The sequence below is a fragment of the Takifugu rubripes genome, chromosome 19, assembly GCF_901000725.2.
Source record: "Takifugu rubripes chromosome 19, fTakRub1.2, whole genome shotgun sequence".
Taxonomy (NCBI): domain Eukaryota; kingdom Metazoa; phylum Chordata; class Actinopteri; order Tetraodontiformes; family Tetraodontidae; genus Takifugu; species Takifugu rubripes.
The window spans coordinates 12,692,573-12,709,392 of NC_042303.1; the positions used below are offsets into that span (position 1 = coordinate 12,692,573).

Here is a 16,820-nt window from a genome sequence, read left to right on the forward strand (position 1 = left end):
GCAGCAGCAGCAGCAGCAGAGGGTGCAACCCGCCGGAAAATTCAATCAATTTAATTACATTTTAAAAGAAAGTTAAAATGAACTGAGCATTTAATTACACGACATCTCCTAATCCGTGCAATCAGTCATGAGTCAGGTTGCCAGGTTGTGGTTGGACAGGTTTGTCCTCTGGAGCCATATAGTCTAATATACTCGTTATATTCCGTTTATTCGACTTAAGGAACCTTTCTACATCAACATAATGCGAGTTATACAAACACTTTTATTGCAATAATAATTCACACACTAAATGCACCTTAAGATTGACTTGACAAAACATTTTGACTCACTATTCCAGAATACTGGACAGCAGCTGGACCCAGCCCACATTGAATAATTGTGCTGATTATATCAAATTTGTTAGAGTCAGTGCGTGCTTGCTGCCAGATGGCGTGCACGGACTAATAAAGAGAGACGAGTGATGGCCTTGGGTCGGTGCTGCCTCTGAGCCCGGACTCCACCTTCTGCCCTGTTTACATGGGCACATGTGCTTCTTCACTGACAAGCCCCTCGCACATCCCAGTTTCAAAAAAACCCTCCCACCCAAGAGCCATTTTCTCCTCCCAGCATGTTCGCAGCCAGTGTGAGCTTTCAGTGACATGGTGATTCTTCTGCTCCGGGACCGACGCCTCCCGCCTCCGAGCTGTTTCCCAGCCCACATGGCGCCACCAGGGAGTGGCCAGCGGCCACGGAGGCAAGACTTAACTTCCAAGAACGCCTTCCTGGAAAAAGCGGTCAAAACAAGACATAGATATTATTGTTTTACACTGCCGAACGACAGCAGAATATAAAATTAGTGAAAACCATCTGCATTACGCAAACATATATACTAAAGGCGCATTTTGAGCGGAAAACAGATAACCACACGTCAATCATACTCAGTGAAACAACCTACCGTGCTTGGTCCCGCCCATTTTCGACCTTAGATCCAATTACATTGGCTGCTTCATTCTGAGTGCGAGAAACGAACTTTTCTATTGGAGAAAATTAGAACTCCATCGCAAGTAGTTCCCAGAGGGGTGCGCTTTTTTCGTCAACGTCGAGCAATAGCGGTGTAAAGACGCAAATACGTTTCAATGAGAAAATGCACCAAAATGTGTCGCAGCTTTACTGTGTTCATATAAATAACCAAAAGTGGCCTATATTGTTGGTTTTTGACTTTGTGACAGGTTTCTTTATAAGTTAAAATGTGGCTTGATGCTTAACCAAACCACTTTCAGTTTAATCGTCTGTTTTATATTATGTTATTTTACATTGTGGCGTTGAGGAGGGTTGAAGTGCTGGCGGCTACGTGGAAAGGATACGCGGGTCCATAAATCGAACGCACCTGTGTTTCTCCTTCATAGGGGGAGCCCATCAAGTTTCTGTGAAGTTGTGAAAAGTTGTCAACTCGAAAAAAGACCAGAGAAACTCCTCCCGTCTTGAAATTATGAGCAGTAAGTGAACTTTTTTAAAATTCAGAGGCATGTTGGGGGCGCAGCATTAACTCTACTGCCCAACACAGAAACTTGTTTTTAGAATTTAATCACTGTTATAAGCATGATATTATATACTTTGGCTAATTTCTCAAGCTGTTTTAAGTACATGACTATTTAACTGCTAATTGTCGGTACTTAGCTAACAACATTTAGCCAACAAGGCTAGCCAAGCTTTTCACGGTAATGGAACTTCGCTTTATAACTTGCATTGATATTTGCACATTGGGTGATTTTAATTTACGGTGGAGTTGGTGACGATGTGTCCAGGGTTCTGAGTTTGAAACGGTGTCCATGTCTACCGCCAGTGCGTAACATTAGCATTTTTCCATAACAGCGATGGGTTACTGTTAGCTTAGCTTAGTCAAGTCGCTAGCTAGTTTGAGCACTTCTACCAGAGATTTGAACGTCTCCTTTCATCTGCTTGATTTCCAACACAGTACGGATCTTTGATAGTTGACCTGTCGTGAAGGCGGCCACGCATGTGTGTGTGTACGCATTTATATTTATATTTGTCGCAGCACTTTTGTGTTGATTTTTGACGTTTACAAGGTTTGACAGTGCGCCCGTTTAGCCAGAACTTCGTGACAATGGTAAGTCATCTTACGAACTCCTCTTTCCCCGTAGATCAGCAGCAAGGTGAAATGGCCGCTTTGGAGAGCGGTGGAGGCTTCAATCAAAAGCGGAATACAAACTCACAAGTAGGTTAACCGACGGACTCGGCGCTTTTTCTTTAATCTAAATGGATTACTGTCAGCCAGGAAACATTAACCAACAGCCGCTGATACAGTTGTGTGCTCCCCGATCAGTTTCACTGTGTAATTTCCGTGTGTGAGCTCCTTTTTTTTTAGGCGGATTGTTGATTTTCCTGTGCGGAGCACATGTCACTGGGGTGGGGAATGGGCAGGTAAATTTCACCCACACGGGGTGTTCCCATCAAACCCCGGCACTTCATGAGCATTTTGCTCAGCCCATTTGGCTGGCCTTGGAGGGGGTGGCTAAGCTACTGTGTCAGTTTATAGGGCAAAATAAAGTGTGGGAGGGGAGATGGGTGGGTTTGGGGGGAGGGGAAGGCGATCCCGCGGCTGCTGCTTTAGAAAAAAAATGCGGTCCCTCCCATAGTCTCCCACCCTTCTTCCCTCTGGACCAGCCTCACATCGGGACTTTATGATGTAAAATAGGCCTAACCAGCCACTGCTGTGCAAAGTAGTCACACAAAAGAGCGCGTTGCTTGTTGTAATTACTCAGCAGTGAGTTCCAGCCGTAATTCTACAATGCAAGTTTCCCTTCTTCCAGGACTCGCAGCAGCCGTCTCCCCTCGCCTTGCTGGCAGCGACGTGCAGCCGAATCGACACTCCAGGAGAGAGCGATTCCCCGTCAGACCAGCAAAACCAGCAGCAACAGCTGGAGCTAAACCAGGGTGCTTTTACCTCAAATTCCAACGGCTGGCAAGTTATCCCCTTAAACATTCAAGCGTCTTCGGGTGCCAACACCGCCACCACCGACTCCTCGGCAGTGATGGCGGGCGGGGACGCGGGAAAGAGCAGACAGCTGCTGTCGCCATCAGTGGCTGTTGGAAGCACTCAGGGACAACAGCACCAGCCACAGCAATATGTCGTAGCTCAGGCTCCATCCATGCCCGGTCAGCAGGTTCTCACCACCATATCGGGTGTGATGCCCAATATTCAGTACCAGGTTATTCCCCAGTTCCAGACGATAGATGGTCAGCCACTGCAGTTGGCACATGCTCAGCAGGAGTCTGCCGTTCCTGCAGCCGCGGCTCCAGGACAGCAGTTTCAAATCGTATCCTCTCCTAATGGGCAGCAGCTCATAGCCGCCACAAACAGAGCTGGCACCGCAGGAAACATCATAACAATGCCCAGTCTCATTCAGGGGGCCATTCCCATTCAGAATATCAGCTTAGGAAATGGCATGCTCAAAAACCAACCCCAGTTCCTGGCAAATATGCCAGTGTCTCTCAATGGAAACATCACCTTGTTGCCCATCAGTACGGCAACTGGCGGCACAGGGGCAGATACAAACGGGGGCGATACTGCCCGAAACCAAGTTACGCAGCAGCAGCAGCCGGTGTCTTCGACCGGCTCGACAGGATACGTGACGAGTGTGTCTACCGCACAGACTGCCACTTCTTATGGATTGACCCAAACGCAGAACAGCAATGGTGTGATGACCTTTCAGCAGAACACAGCAAATCTGGGAGTCCCAATACAGCCTGAGAGCAGAGAAGGGCAGCCGCAACAGCAGATCCTCATCCAGCCTCAGCAGGTCATCCAAGGCGGGGCCACCCTCCAGCCGATCCAGGCCGGCACCGTTGCGACCGCCGGCGGTCAGGTATTCGCTGCTCCTACAATTAGCCAGGAAGGGCTTCAGAACCTTCAGATCATGCCCAACACAGGCTCCATCCTGCTGCACACCGTGGGCCCCAACGGTCAGGTGAGCTGGCAGACCATTCAGATCCAGAATCCCGCAGGACCGCAGATCACACTGGCTCCGATGCAGACTCTGCCGCAGCTCGGCCAGGCTCAAGGAGCCGCTGCAGCCGCGGGGGTCTCTGTTAACGCAGTGCAGATCCCAGGCATCCAGACCATAAATCTCAACACTCTTGGAGGTTCTGGGCTGCAGCTGCAGACCGTTCCCATCACCCTCGCCAATACAGCAGGTCAGTCTGTTTGGAGAGTTCTTTTTTTTACTCATCTTGGTGCCACTAGGAACATTTGAATTAGATGGTTTATTTTGTTTAACATGTCATATGAATAAGTTAGAGACAATCTGACAATTATTATAATCCCCCCCCCCCCAAGTTAATTCCTGTGAACTATTTACTTGGAAATTTTCCCTCCAGATATTTGCTCTGAAATGCAAATCATCCTGTATCTGGGGATTAATCTGCTTGCTCATTGTGTGTGCTGTTTACTGGTTTTACCAGTTGTTGGCTCAGCAGCTCTGTGACTCTCTGCACCTGTGTGTGCGTGCGTGTGTGTGTGTGTGTGTGCGTGCATGTGTTGTGCGTGCATGTTTTGCCTGGGGTTAACGCCTCTTCCATGATCACTTAGCACTACTGTGTGTGTCATGTGGGTGTAACTTGTAATCACATATGGACTCTTTGGCTCTTGGCTTTCTTTCCCATTTATATTGTATTATATTTTATTTGCATTCTCACTTTAAATACACTCCTGGTGTGAGCTGGATGTTTGAAAACTTTCATGGATCAGAAACTGTGTCATTTGTTAAATAAAAGGCCTCAACTACTTCTAACAGTTGAGTATTTTGCTCTCTTGTACCTGCAGGCGACCACCAAAACCTCCATAGTGGTGGAGACACTTTGGATGATGGCACAGCTATAGACGAGGGGGATATGAGCCCACCTCCTCAAGGAAGACGCAACCGTCGGGAAGCCTGCACGTGCCCCTTCTGCAAGGACGGAGAAGGACGGTATGCTGCTGCACTAACTTCCTGCCTCTGCCTTTAACACACAACTGTTCTGCACCATGAAGCCTTTTTAAGAGTCCAGAGCTACCGTATTTACACGACCATAAGGCGCACTGTATCAAAAGGCGCAGTCTCAGTTACGGGTGCTATTTCTGTATTTAAAACATACACAAGGCGCCACCGTATCATTAGGCGCATGCTGAAACATACAGTAAAAAATGACAAGGGAAGTAAAACAGTGAGTTTTGACACATTTTATTGAACAAAATATTCATTCTTCCGCCACAAAACCATCAAACATTTCATCTTCTGTTTCTGAATTAAACAGCTGCACTATTTCAATGTCCAACATCCCGAATTCCTCTTCTTAATCATCTGAATCAGACTCACCGACCGGTTCCGCTTCAGCGTTGATTTTGTGAAAGCTGGTACAATACATGAAGACGGTATTATAGCCCATGCGTCTACAATCCACCCGCATATGGTGGCATAACTTGCCCGCCGCTGCCTCATAGATGTGGCTGGGCGCCGTTATCTTGTCACGGCAGTAGGTGCGGAAGATGGCCGCCCTCTCCTGGTAATCCGCGGGCAGCCGCTGCGCAACAGTTTTCCTCGCGCGTAGGGAGAGATGCCGCCGCCTCATAAAGCGAAAACACTAAGATTGCTCGATTGCCATTTTCAGCCGCATATTCGATGGCCTGCAGTTTAAAGTAAGCCTCATTCATATAGGTCTCGCTTGACCGGCGCCATTTTAAGGGATCCTTACGCGTAGGTGTCGCTAATCGATTGGCGGAGCGTTTACCGTAGTGCACCTACCAAAGGCACACAGCAGACACAAGGCGCTCCATATTAGAAGGCGCACCGTCGATTGTTGAGAAAATCTCAGTGTTTTAGGTGCGCCTTATGGTCGTGAAAATACGGTACAAATGACCTTTAAGCCACGCCGTTGCCTTCTGTGCATCCATATCTTAATCTTTAGGTCATCATGCAGTGACCTCCCACAACTCTGTAATTGAGATTTTTCCTTTTTGACTTTTTAGTGACCCGACTAAAAAGAAGCAGCACATATGTCACATCTCCGGCTGTGGAAAGATATACGGCAAGACATCGCATTTGAGGGCTCACCTGCGCTGGCACACGGGCGAGCGGCCCTTCGTCTGCAGCTGGTCCTTTTGCGGCAAGCGCTTCACACGTTCAGATGAGCTCCAGCGCCACAAGAGGACGCACACAGGTGACACCCACGATCTAGGCTGACATTTTGGTGACGGCCATGTCGTTGATGCCCCTGGACTGATTGTCTCTCGTGCGGTTTCAGGTGAAAAAAGGTTTGCGTGTCCAGAGTGCCCCAAACGTTTCATGCGCAGCGATCATCTCTCCAAGCACATCAAGACCCACACGAATAAGAAGGTACCGGCGGCCTCCGCAAGTGGCATCGCCGGCTCATCCGACCCCACTGCCGTCGGGACAAAAGTGGAACAGGGAGCAGGAGCGGCTTCGGATCAACACACCATCGTCACCATGGAAACCTTATCAGCAGAGAGCATAGCACGGCTAGCCAGCAGCGGGCTCAACATGATGCAGGTGGACCTTCACCCAATGAACGGTAACAGCTACTAAGAGACGGTAGAGGGTTGGTGTAAAGGAGCTTCAGGAGAGATGGTTACACACAACGGACGATGTTAAATGAGAGAATAGAGTCAGAAGGATGGATTTTTCGTCTCCCGCTAGATGGAGGACACCAGTGGCATTTAAAGGATGGGGATGGAGTAAAATGTTAGGCTAGAGAAATGTCTTATTTCCTCTAAATGGAAATGGCTACACTAACATTGAGAAGATTAAATCGTAATTGATGATGGGATTGCAGTAGATCACCAGGACTGGCACACTTGACATAAACGGAGGCTGAGAGCTTCACGACCTGTCCTTTATCTCAGGTGTCTCCTCTCAAACTGGGCTGCTGTATCGAATGTGTCCTTGAGGCTTATTGGCCCACATAGCCCAGTTTTCTTTAATTCAGCCCTATATTTGAAATAATGAACAGCAAGTATTGGATTCACTTCTATGGCTTGGTTTAGGAAAATGCTATTTTTCCAGACCAATAATCCCAGAATGATTTACTGCTCACCTATTTGTAGGAAATAATATATAAGGTCACAGCGAGGTGAGAGCTTATAAGCACTAATATCAGGCCGCTGAAATCCTGAGAATGACCCTTTAGCCCAGGGGGTTGAACAAACCCAGTCCTTGAGAGCCGAGTCCAGCTGGCTTTTCTGTGGTACCGGTCAGAAACGTCTCCCAGTGGGATCCAAAGGGCGAGGGTTCCTGCCCGGGAGAGCAAAAGCCCGGCTGGGTTGCAGACCTGAAGGACTGGCTCTGGACAGCCCTGCTCTAACCTCTTATGTAGGTACACTTTCAAGCCATCATGCTTTGATGTTTATCATGGCAAAAATATTGGTTCTATGTATTTTCTTTTTTTGGTAATGTAATTTCTAAATTTGACTTGGGCTTACGCATTTGAAAGACATTGCCTTTCAGTTGTATGAACCTCATGTACAATCACATTATTACTTTTATATGTATGTAGATTAAATGTGTAAACAAATGCAGTCTGTTCAGTCCAGATATTCCCTCTAAATTGTTTTGTTATTCTGCTCCTCTGAAACTGTTCATTTCTTTCTGTGGAGGTGTTTCTTCTTGAAGCAGCATTGATCAGGATGGAGCATTTCTTTCCTGATGTCCAGACAGCACAAATGTCAGCTCAAAGCCAAAGGTTCATGCACACTTTAGGAAGCACAACTGCAAAATCTCTGTTTATCAAACTCAAATCTGCTTGTAATGTTCAGCTCAAGGTGTAAAGTTCACAACCTGTTCCAAAAAGATGCTTCTTAAATATATATTTTTCCATGAGGGAAGTTTTTTTCCCCCCTCAAAATACAAGTTGCTGAAACTCCTTTGAGACTTCACTCACCTACTTATTCAACAAGTGCTCTTATTTGTCTGTCAGTTTTAAATAAGGGATTTTTATATTGTATGTACACAACTACAAATGCCATCAGCTGGATTAAAATCAAATGTCTCATTTCTTTGTAAACTTGGATAAACCGCTTTATTCATTTAAAAATCACCGCTTGTCTCAATTTTGTTGAACCTCGAAGCACGTGGAACATTTAAACCCGTCCTCACATGTCTACGCCCTCCTCGCTCTTCAGCTTGTTGCGAAGGCTGTAAAGAGAAACTACATTTGAAGGAAATGCTGGGAAAATATTTAGCTGAAAAGAAACGAGCGTCCTCGCACACCTGAGGAGGTAGGAGTGGACGTCGGAGAAGCCGTGGTACTGAGCCAGGGGGAAGAGGATACCCGTCGGGCAGCGGCCGTCACGCTGGCGGCAGAAGCTGCAGTTGCAGATGCCACGGCAGGGAGGACACTTCCACTCCTGGAGAGAGAGACAAAATTACACACGCATCGTTTTTAAAGGGGCATAACGGCGATCTGATAGAATGTGTGATGTGATTTTTTTTTATTTTATTTTTTTTAAATGGTTCAAGGATAAAACACAGTCCACCGCCTTTGTTCGGATTAAATGTGGTTAAATTGGAAGAGTTTCAGGCTACTAAACTCATATTTTAAATCAGGAAACTTGGTTTTCCCTCCACTTCCTGCTGCTGTCCACAGGTAAACCACGTGTGCTGCCCTGACAACAATACACAAGCAATCTCAAAAAGCAATCAGGAATTTAACATTGTAGATTTTAAACACTACTAAATATATATTGTTGGCTCAGATGTCCCACCTAAACCAAAATTAGCAGGTGATATAAACCCAGGGAGAGTTGCCAGGCTTCCACTCCAGTGTTTTTAAGGTGAACTTTGCTGCTTATGCAACCAGAGTTCAACATTTACTGACAGAAATCTGTCGGCGGCTGGGAAATGACCTTAACAATGGAGTTTAAACGCACTGAAAGAGGGAAATCTGTGTGCGCAGTGTTGGTTTCAGTCATCTCACCGGATCAATTAGCGCCTTCCTGACGTCCTCCCCGTATCTGTTCCTCAGACACGGTCCGCAGAACTGCCCCTGGATCCCCCGACAGTCAGCGCTTCGGCAGCACGTCTTGGTGTCCACCGTCTTCTGACGGCACTGGTGGCAGGTGGAACCCTGGAGGCAGCGAGAAACAAATTGGTTCCGGTAAATGCGCTGCTGGTTTGGAAACTGAACAATACTGGGGCGACTGGCTCCCAACTCACTATGGCGCTGTTGTAGACTTTGTCAGTCATGTTGTCCGCCACCAGCTGGATGTCGTCCTCAGTGATGTCCTCCACAGGACGGATCACGTGAGGCTTGGATCGATTCGGCCGCGGCGTGCCTTGGCGCCGGGGAGTTCGACGGACCTGCAAGGCAACTTGTTTGTATAAGAAGGCAGGAAAAGGTTTTTCCCCACCGTCCCTCACAAATGGAAAGTGACCTCCAGCAGCTCCTCCTCCAAGCTCAGCTCCAGTTCTTCATCTTTCGGCGTCGACTGAGACTCAGCTCCTCCCATAGAGCGGGTCAGTCGGCGAGACGCCCGCTCTGGATTCCTCCTGGCCTCTCCTCCCAAACGCGGCGGCCGCTGCGCACAGTTGAGCAGAGCACCTCAGCACATGCACCCGTTTGCTTGTCGCAGTGTCTGAACGCTAATGACGGAGCTCACAGAACCCTTCTCCTTTGTCTTCTGCTTGGCCTCTTGTTTTCTCAACAGGCCTGCACCTCCTGGCATCTTCTGCAGGTCTGCCATCAGCTGAGCCAACTGAAAGAGACCGACACCATTGTGGACACCCGGATTCAGCTACTTTAGTAACTCTGAACACTTTCCAGCCAAATCTGCACGGTTGGCAGCATATTCAACATTAAAAAAGGATAATTGGACTAATCTTCATTTAATAAAAAAAAACACCAAAGCTTCTGTCTGTTTTTGATAGAGTTCTAAAGTAAGGGATGATTGGTCATGTGCTCTCCCCTCTCCTTATTTTGCCCTGTTCTTTTATAAATGCACAAAAAAGGCAGTTTACCATCGCTTTATTGGCTTTGATGTTCTGTTCTCTCCTGCTCAGGAAAGAATCTGGCACATCCAATGCAGAGTCAGATCCATGATCCTCAGGAGGAGACGGAAGGGTCACCGGTGTGTCCACAAGTTCACCTTTGAACTTAAGATGTCTCACTCCCTTTGTCTGACGGGCGTGCTGGACCTCCTCCTTCACTTTGCTCTTCTTCTTGTCCTTTACCTCATCTTCGTCTTCCTCTTCTTCCGCAGGCTGCTGGGTGGAGCGGAGAGCCACCCTTAATCTGAAGGTGAAGGCACCTGGTGTGGGTCTTGGCTGCTTGGGGGACAGGTCAGGCTCAGCTTCATCATCATCTTCATCTTCATCTGCTGAATTCTGAAGAGATATTAAAAGATGCCTTTTTTTAAATGCTTGAAAAGTAACACTCAGATGTTGTTATTTAACAGTAGTTGCCCATAGATGCTTCGTCAATGTATTGTATCCGTACTTTAAAGCGACATAAACCTCCATTTTTGAAAAGGTAAACATAGATTTATAATCCTTTAACGAGTCATCTGTATATATACTGGTGAGAGCGCATTGCGATCAATGATCATGCTGCCATAAAAAACACTATTTTGTGACCACTGTGGTGCTGAGTTTTACCACATTTAAGAGAGACATTACCTACCCAGTGATCTCCAATTTCACTGTCAGAAAATCCGTAAAAAGTTTGTTCATTTTCAGAGTCGTCAGCAAACACTTCGGCTACAGCTAGCTTCTTAGCCTTGGACCGCTCCCCTTCCTAAAGTTTGGATTAAAACACAAAAGGCTGACTATATGGTTTACTGCTTATTAGCATTGACTACGACGTAATTAACCTCTGTTACCATGTTAAACTTGATGATCGTGAATGGTGAAGAGTAATCCTGAAAGTTAATTGTAGGTCAGCGTGGTCCACCTGCGCCACATAGGCTAATAAGGAATGGGTACGCGTGGTTCATGACCCAAGTCAGCACGCGTGAGAGAGAAAAGCAAAGAAACGCTACTTTTTCGTGACTCCGCCCTCAGGGGACACGCTGTGCAAGTAATGCTCGTCTTAGTCAAGGTTTGGAAAAAAATAAATTAATAGTTTTCTTAAGTGAAGCAAAAACATCATAATTCAGGTAAAGGTATCTCAACTTTGATTAAATCTTTATACTTACTCAAACTCATTTCCAATCGTTACTGTTAAGGATGCAAACATCCTGATTTTAATGCAACCCGTTGCAATGTTTTTTTTTCTCAACCCGTGTTCTAATTTTCCTCTTAAACATTGTGAATCTCGATTCCATTTTGGAATTTCTTACTGGCATTTTGATTGTGTGTTCACCACAATAATATTCAAACGCAAATTCAACTTAAAAACAAACAAAAAACAAACCTAGGCACACATACATTTTAATAGACGCCTACATGCTGTGTGCCATACTAGTGCTCCAGAGATGCCACAAGAGGGAGCCAGAAGGTCAGGATCCAATATTTACTGCTTCATTTATTAGATTCATTCTTTCAAATATTTCCTCTCCCTGTTCTGTAATGGTTTGTCGTGTACTCAGTTGTATTAGAATTATTATTTTTGTACAGCAGACAGAGTGTGTTGTTCATGCAGGTGTGCATCAGTGGGAGTGTTGCTGGAAATGTGGGGAAACTCCTCTCACATTCCCAGGACTGATAACCATTCACTTGAGATGGGTCTAAATTTCTGTTCCCAGAGTCACCATGATCCTGCAACAGTTGCTGACTTTAGCTGTGGGTGAGTACATTCACTATTCAAAGATCGAATATCACATGATTTTTGTAAATAATCTGCATGCTTGACTTTAAATGTAACAGTGTGAGTGTTTATATTTAGGATTGGGGCATGAATAATGCAGTCATCGTGTTTTTAACAGTGACACTTTTGACTTTAAGGAATACTTAGGCTTTAGTTAAAAGGTCCCAATTTAATCATGAAACGATGTATCAGATAAATGCTTTTGTGCATGGATGACAACATTTTTGTGTGGGACATTAAGACATCGCTCAACCACAAGGTCAAACCCTCCTTAAATGTTTTTATCATTAATGTCTTGTGTTCTGAGAGATATATAGTTTACCCCAAATTAAAACATTTCCATTTTCTAACTGGAGGGTTTTTGTGGGTTGTTTTGTTTTTGAGGGGTTTTATCAGTCTGGGTCTTCTCTGTTATTTGGAAGGCTACACAGATTTAAAGAATGCTCAAGTGGGTCTGACTGAAGGACTCTTTAACAAAGTTAATAATGTATCAGTAATAATACTGACCCATTGAAGCACAAATCATGAATCCGGTATTCAGTCCTTTGCCAGTGGCTGTTCCTCCTCTGTCTTCCTCAACAGAATACATCCTAATAAGTGTCTCCAGTCAATCTTCTCCACAGCAGAGACGCTGTGCGTACCATGTGACTGACAAGGGGGACGTGTACACAACTGCTGGCAATGTGAGCGGGTCGGTGCAGCTCTGCAAGAACACCCAGTGCTGTGTTGGCTACTACGTGGTGATCGATGGCCGGCCCAAGGCTGACGTTCTCGGTGAGGAGATACAAACAAGGACGGCTGGATTACATTCAAAAGGAATGTCTGTGCATCCTCGCTGTTGATTTCTTCTGTTGCAGCTTGTGATAAAGTGGAGAAGCGCTGCACAGACACAACCTGCAAGGCCCAGGTGTTCCGGAATGTCCGCACCTTCAAGTGCGTTTGCAACACGGACCTGTGCAACAGCAACGTCACCTGGAGCCAAAACGCACGTGACGAGTCTCAACACGCCAGCTCCTATTACAAAGGTGTCGCGCCACATCTGCGCCACGTGCTCTGCGCTCCTGAGAAATGATCATTAGGAGCCTTTCTTTGTGGTTCTGGCATGATGTTCATGGAAAAACCTCAATAAATAAATAAAATTCCAAAAATCAATCCAGTCTCTCGGAATCATGGCACAGCTCCCCAAATGGGAGTCCGACGCCTCCCGGTGGAAGGCTGCAGTAAAAGAATCAGCTCCTCTTTCCATATTCTTGATAACACTCAAACTGGAATGTACTCCTCCAGAAAGGAAAGACTAATTCTACATTAAATTCATTCCAATGTTACCAAACAAATTATTTTGTATTAGAAATCCCCCCCAAATCCACAAAGATTACTTTCCAAGCTAAGACCATATGTTTTCTTCTGTGCTTTTTAAAACATTATTAATCATTTGTCATTTATGGTGCTTTTAGATGAAACCATGACAACCGCTCTCATTTTGATTGGAATCTTGCTCGCCCTCGGCCTCCTGATTGTTGCCATCCAGTCCAGAAGCTTCTTCACAGTGAAAAGTAAGATCATTTTCTCAAGTACAAAAGATACATTGTTCTTTATTAAACACATTTTGTATCACAAAAAACATCCCCCGCATTTTGAAGCCACCATTCACCCTTTTTGTAGATGTAGTTTGACCTTGGATTCACTCAGCTGAACTGACCTTGGCGTTTATCTCTGCTCTGACACTCCTTTGTGCTTCCATCCTTTCTGTGTGACTCTTCAAACACATTTCTCTTCGCTCCTCAGTCAGCCTCTTTAATTTAAAGCACCCTTTAAGTCATATCATTTCAAGTGAAGCCTTTTCCCGTCTGCTCTCTCCATTTGAGATAAGAATTCAAGGTCTCTTGACACTTATGACTTCTCGTTGCTGCGCTCCCACCGAAAAAAGGAGCCTTCTGACATTGACGCTACAGACGTTGAGCTGCAGCAGGTGAGAAGGTGAACGAAATTCTGGTGAATGACATCACCACTGCTTTCATCTCAGTGTTGTACATCTGCAGGTTTTGTGCCGTGGGAATTTTGCAACGGTTTGGCTTGGGACACACCAGGAATCCAGAGTAGCCGTGAAGGTTTTCCCTGCAAGCTGCAAACGCAAATTTACTGCAGAGAAGGAAATTTACGAGCTCCCGCTAATGAGGCACGGTGGAATCGTCCATTTCCTGGGAACAGCGAGGAAGCCTTGTGGAGACAGTTGGCTCATTGTCCTGCAACTTGCTGAAAATGTAAGTTGTGAGCCGTCGTTCTGCTGAGTGGTGAGAAGAACCGAGATACAGGGGGGACGGAAAGTCTTCACACCCTCAGAAACCTTGTGTCATGGTGATGTCTCGTGTCAAAATGAAAAAAAAAAAATCATTTCCCAACTCATCAATCCACATTCTACAGCCCAAATCCGGAATTTATGAATTTTCCCACAAATTAATGAAAAAAAGGGAAAACTGCATCATTAAATGAACATAAGTATTCACACCCGTGGGTCAGTCAGGTGCTCCCTATTTCTTTTGATCAGCTTTGAGATGGTCCCACATCTTCATCAGAGTCCAGCTGTGTTGAATTAAATGGACTGAAGCTGACTTTTAAAGCACACCTCTCTGAATAAGGCCTTAGAGTTTGTTCTGCAAGCCAGAGAACTGCCTGAAGAGCTCAGAGACAGCAGTAGCAAGACACAGATGTGGACAGGACTAGGGGGAAAAATCTGCTTCATTTACTGTTTCTAAGAGCTCAGCGTTCTTCCTTATTCCCATATGGAACAGGACTTTTCTTACTGCTGGTTGGCAGCACCACAACACACCAAAAACAGAGCTGTGAGTAATTATTCAGCCTTTTTCGTGTGTCTTCCAATGAGTAAATTCAGGATTTGTCAGGTCCCGATTGTAGACGAGGCTTCAACAAGAGAGGAAAGGAAAAGCAGAAAGAAGGATGTTTTCTATCAGTACTCTACATTATTGAAAGCAACAGAAGCGCGTACCTGCCCCTCTTCTGTAACGTTAGTTGTTACCCAGTGTTCTGCATTTCTCTGGTCCGGCATGTTCTCATTGACATAAACATCTGCCTTTATTTCTTGATTCCAGGGTTCTCTCCGCACGTTCTTGCGTGAAAACTCCATTGACTGGACGTCATCACTGAAGTTATGCCTCTCTTTGTCCCAGGGGCTAGCCTATCTTCACTCTGACCTCCATAGACACGGTGTGTGTGTGTGTGTGTGTGTGTGTGTGTGTATTGTATCTGTTCTGAACTTGGCACGGTTGTAAGGATTTACAATACATAAGCAAGGAACTCTCAGCTCAGTTCTGATGCTAACCACACAAGGCAATCTTGTTTGAGAAACTTTGCTATCCTTTGCCGCACGTTTTCTTGCAGATGCACACAAACCACCTGTGGCTCACGGCGACCTGAGCAGCTCCAACGTGCTTGTGAGAGCCGATGGCGCCTGCGTCCTGTGCGATTTCGGATGTTCCGCCATCCTGCATTCTTTTTCAGGATGTCACAGACAGAGCGACACAACTAGCCCGTTGGTGAGCAGAGACGTCGCGCCTAAAACACGCGTGAAAACCATCCCTCGGGCAATTGTGTGCGTTTTTCTGCTTTGGCCGTAAAACACAATGTGCAAAACGTGCAGCTCTTGACTCTAACTACAGAACCTCGTTCAGTGGGGCACGTTGCGCTACATGTCCCCTGAGCTCCTGGAAGGCTCTGTCCATCTTCACAACAAATGGTATCTGATGCACGCCGACGTCTACTCTCTGGCACTGCTGCTGTGGGAGATCTGGATGTGCTGCTCTGATTTCAGTCACGGTACGGTGAGCAGATATGTGCAGGTGCTGTGCAGCAGGCAGGACATTTCCCCCAGTGTTTGTTTTTCTGATCCTGTTTACAGGCGGTGATGCTCCTCCACGGCATCAGTTGCCATATGAATCTGAGCTGGGAGCCAATGTCTCCATAGAGAGCCTCATTTTGCGAGTGTGTCACATGGGCATGAGACCTTACATACCGCAACACTGGGAAGCGCTGTCACAGGTAGTCCTAAATATAATATCCATGCAGTTCATGTTTTGTTACTCAACTCAACTCTTTTATAACTCGCAGGGGTCTGCCTTGGAGGAGATTCTGACAGATTCTTGGGACTCTGAACCAGATGCTCGTCTGTCTGCTCAGTGCGTTGCAGACAGACTGGTCTCTCTTCAGTCTTACCATAATGTACCTGTTAAGCACCTGAAAGCTTCTATTTGTGTGGCAACTGCTTAGCTGTATCCACTAGATCCTCTGCTACACCTTATTTGTGTATTTCTTAGAGTATCTTTTATGTTCTCGAAGTATAATTTTACTTTAACAAGTTTTGTGCCTGGTTTCTATTTTTTTTAACTGGCATCTATTACCAAGTCTGCCAACATACATTAAAAACACTCAAAAACATCTATTTCCTGTGCACCATCTCCACAGGTACCACCAACAGGAAACAAACAACAACCCATGGGGTGAGGTGTGAGCTAGAGGTTTTGATGCATCAACAATCAGCAGTGCAACACACTAAAGGCTATGACAATGAATAAGGTCTTTAATTTCAAGGCCTCTAATTGCCTTGTGGAATTACCACAGATGGTAACCAGAAACTGGACAGGACAGTGTTAAACACAGCTGTTTTCAAACGACAAAAAGATGCTGTTCTTAAACTGGCCACGAGATGGCGACTCTAATAATTTTCGTCAACCCTCAAAGATAGACTCGTCAGTCTGTTGGAGACTCGGTTGAGAAGGGAGGGTTGTGGGTTCAAGGCCCGGTGCGGACAAAGCATTGGAAGGCGTTCCAGTAGTACGGGATGGTGCCAGAACGCCTTCAGAGCACTGCCGAGGTACCCATGAGCAAGGGACCGAACCCACAAATGCTCACTCATCCAGGTGTAACCTGCCTTCACCCTCCCCAGGACCCCAAAAGGAATAAAGAAGTCAAGAAAATGCAAAAACGCCTTGATCTGTGCTCATCATATCAGCTCT

General features: G+C 46.0%; 3 protein-coding genes and 1 long non-coding RNA gene across 10 annotated transcripts; 2 read left to right on the forward strand and 2 right to left on the reverse strand.

The window, feature by feature from the left end:
- Window positions 1-189: 189 nt before the first annotated feature.
- Window positions 190-2,403, reverse strand: LOC115246773 (uncharacterized). Of its 2 annotated transcripts, none has more exons than XR_003885847.1 (3): window positions 2,214-2,403; window positions 935-990; window positions 190-761 (listed from the first exon to the last, which is right to left on the reverse strand). It is a non-coding gene; the product is annotated as an uncharacterized lncRNA (long non-coding RNA). The 2 variants fall into 2 exon arrangements; XR_003885848.1 differs by having other exon boundaries at window positions 2,122-2,403.
- sp1 (sp1 transcription factor) lies at window positions 1,314-8,055 on the forward strand. Of its 2 annotated transcripts, none has more exons than XM_003973531.3 (6): window positions 1,314-1,475; window positions 2,142-2,215; window positions 2,811-4,194; window positions 4,823-4,967; window positions 6,005-6,195; window positions 6,280-8,055. In XM_003973531.3, exons 1-6 carry the CDS (start codon window positions 1,469-1,471, stop codon window positions 6,579-6,581), a joined length of 2,103 nt encoding a protein of 700 aa, XP_003973580.2. In that variant the 5' UTR covers window positions 1,314-1,468; the 3' UTR covers window positions 6,582-8,055. The 2 variants fall into 2 exon arrangements, with proteins under 2 accessions (XP_003973580.2, XP_011612429.1); XM_011614127.2 differs by lacking the exon at window positions 1,314-1,475 and adding an exon at window positions 1,508-1,697.
- LOC101071003 (cell division cycle-associated protein 7-like) lies at window positions 7,894-11,433 on the reverse strand. The gene is made up of 10 exons (XM_011614125.2): window positions 11,415-11,433; window positions 10,868-10,938; window positions 10,669-10,782; window positions 10,008-10,373; window positions 9,650-9,745; window positions 9,425-9,568; window positions 9,207-9,350; window positions 8,968-9,117; window positions 8,262-8,398; window positions 7,894-8,186 (listed from the first exon to the last, which is right to left on the reverse strand). Exons 2-10 carry the CDS (start codon window positions 10,868-10,870, stop codon window positions 8,144-8,146), a joined length of 1,197 nt encoding a protein of 398 aa, XP_011612427.2. The 5' UTR covers window positions 10,871-10,938; window positions 11,415-11,433; the 3' UTR covers window positions 7,894-8,143.
- Window positions 10,454-16,491, forward strand: amhr2 (anti-Mullerian hormone receptor type 2). 5 transcript variants are annotated; one of them, XM_029825894.1, is made up of 13 exons: window positions 10,454-10,518; window positions 11,452-11,484; window positions 11,732-11,772; window positions 12,376-12,567; window positions 12,651-12,818; window positions 13,248-13,346; window positions 13,659-13,762; window positions 13,833-14,054; window positions 14,901-15,015; window positions 15,190-15,344; window positions 15,468-15,624; window positions 15,707-15,846; window positions 16,270-16,491. In XM_029825894.1, exons 1-13 carry the CDS (start codon window positions 10,469-10,471, stop codon window positions 16,306-16,308), a joined length of 1,515 nt encoding a protein of 504 aa, XP_029681754.1. In that variant the 5' UTR covers window positions 10,454-10,468; the 3' UTR covers window positions 16,309-16,491.
- The last annotated feature ends 329 nt before the right edge of the window (window positions 16,492-16,820 follow it).

Coding starts and splice junctions, on each gene's coding strand:
- sp1 (XM_003973531.3), top strand. Junction 2,216..2,810: donor AGCGGAATACAAACTCACAA/GTAGGTTAACCG, acceptor CCCTTCTTCCAG/GACTCGCAGCAGCCGTCTCC. Junction 4,195..4,822: donor CACCCTCGCCAATACAGCAG/GTCAGTCTGTTT, acceptor TTGTACCTGCAG/GCGACCACCAAAACCTCCAT.
- amhr2 (XM_011614071.2), top strand. CDS start 10,469: ATGTATTGTATCCGTACTTTAAAGCGACATAAACCTCCATTTTTGAAA. Junction 13,347..13,658: donor AAGCTTCTTCACAGTGAAAA/GTAAGATCATTT, acceptor TCTCCATTTGAG/ATAAGAATTCAAGGTCTCTT. Junction 15,625..15,706: donor CTGCTCTGATTTCAGTCACG/GTACGGTGAGCA, acceptor TCCTGTTTACAG/GCGGTGATGCTCCTCCACGG.
- LOC101071003 (XM_011614125.2), bottom strand. Junction 9,351..9,424: donor TGGAGGAGGAGCTGCTGGAG/GTCACTTTCCAT, acceptor GTTGCCTTGCAG/GTCCGTCGAACTCCCCGGCG. Junction 8,187..8,261: donor GTCCACTCCTACCTCCTCAG/GTGTGCGAGGAC, acceptor TTCTCTTTACAG/CCTTCGCAACAAGCTGAAGA.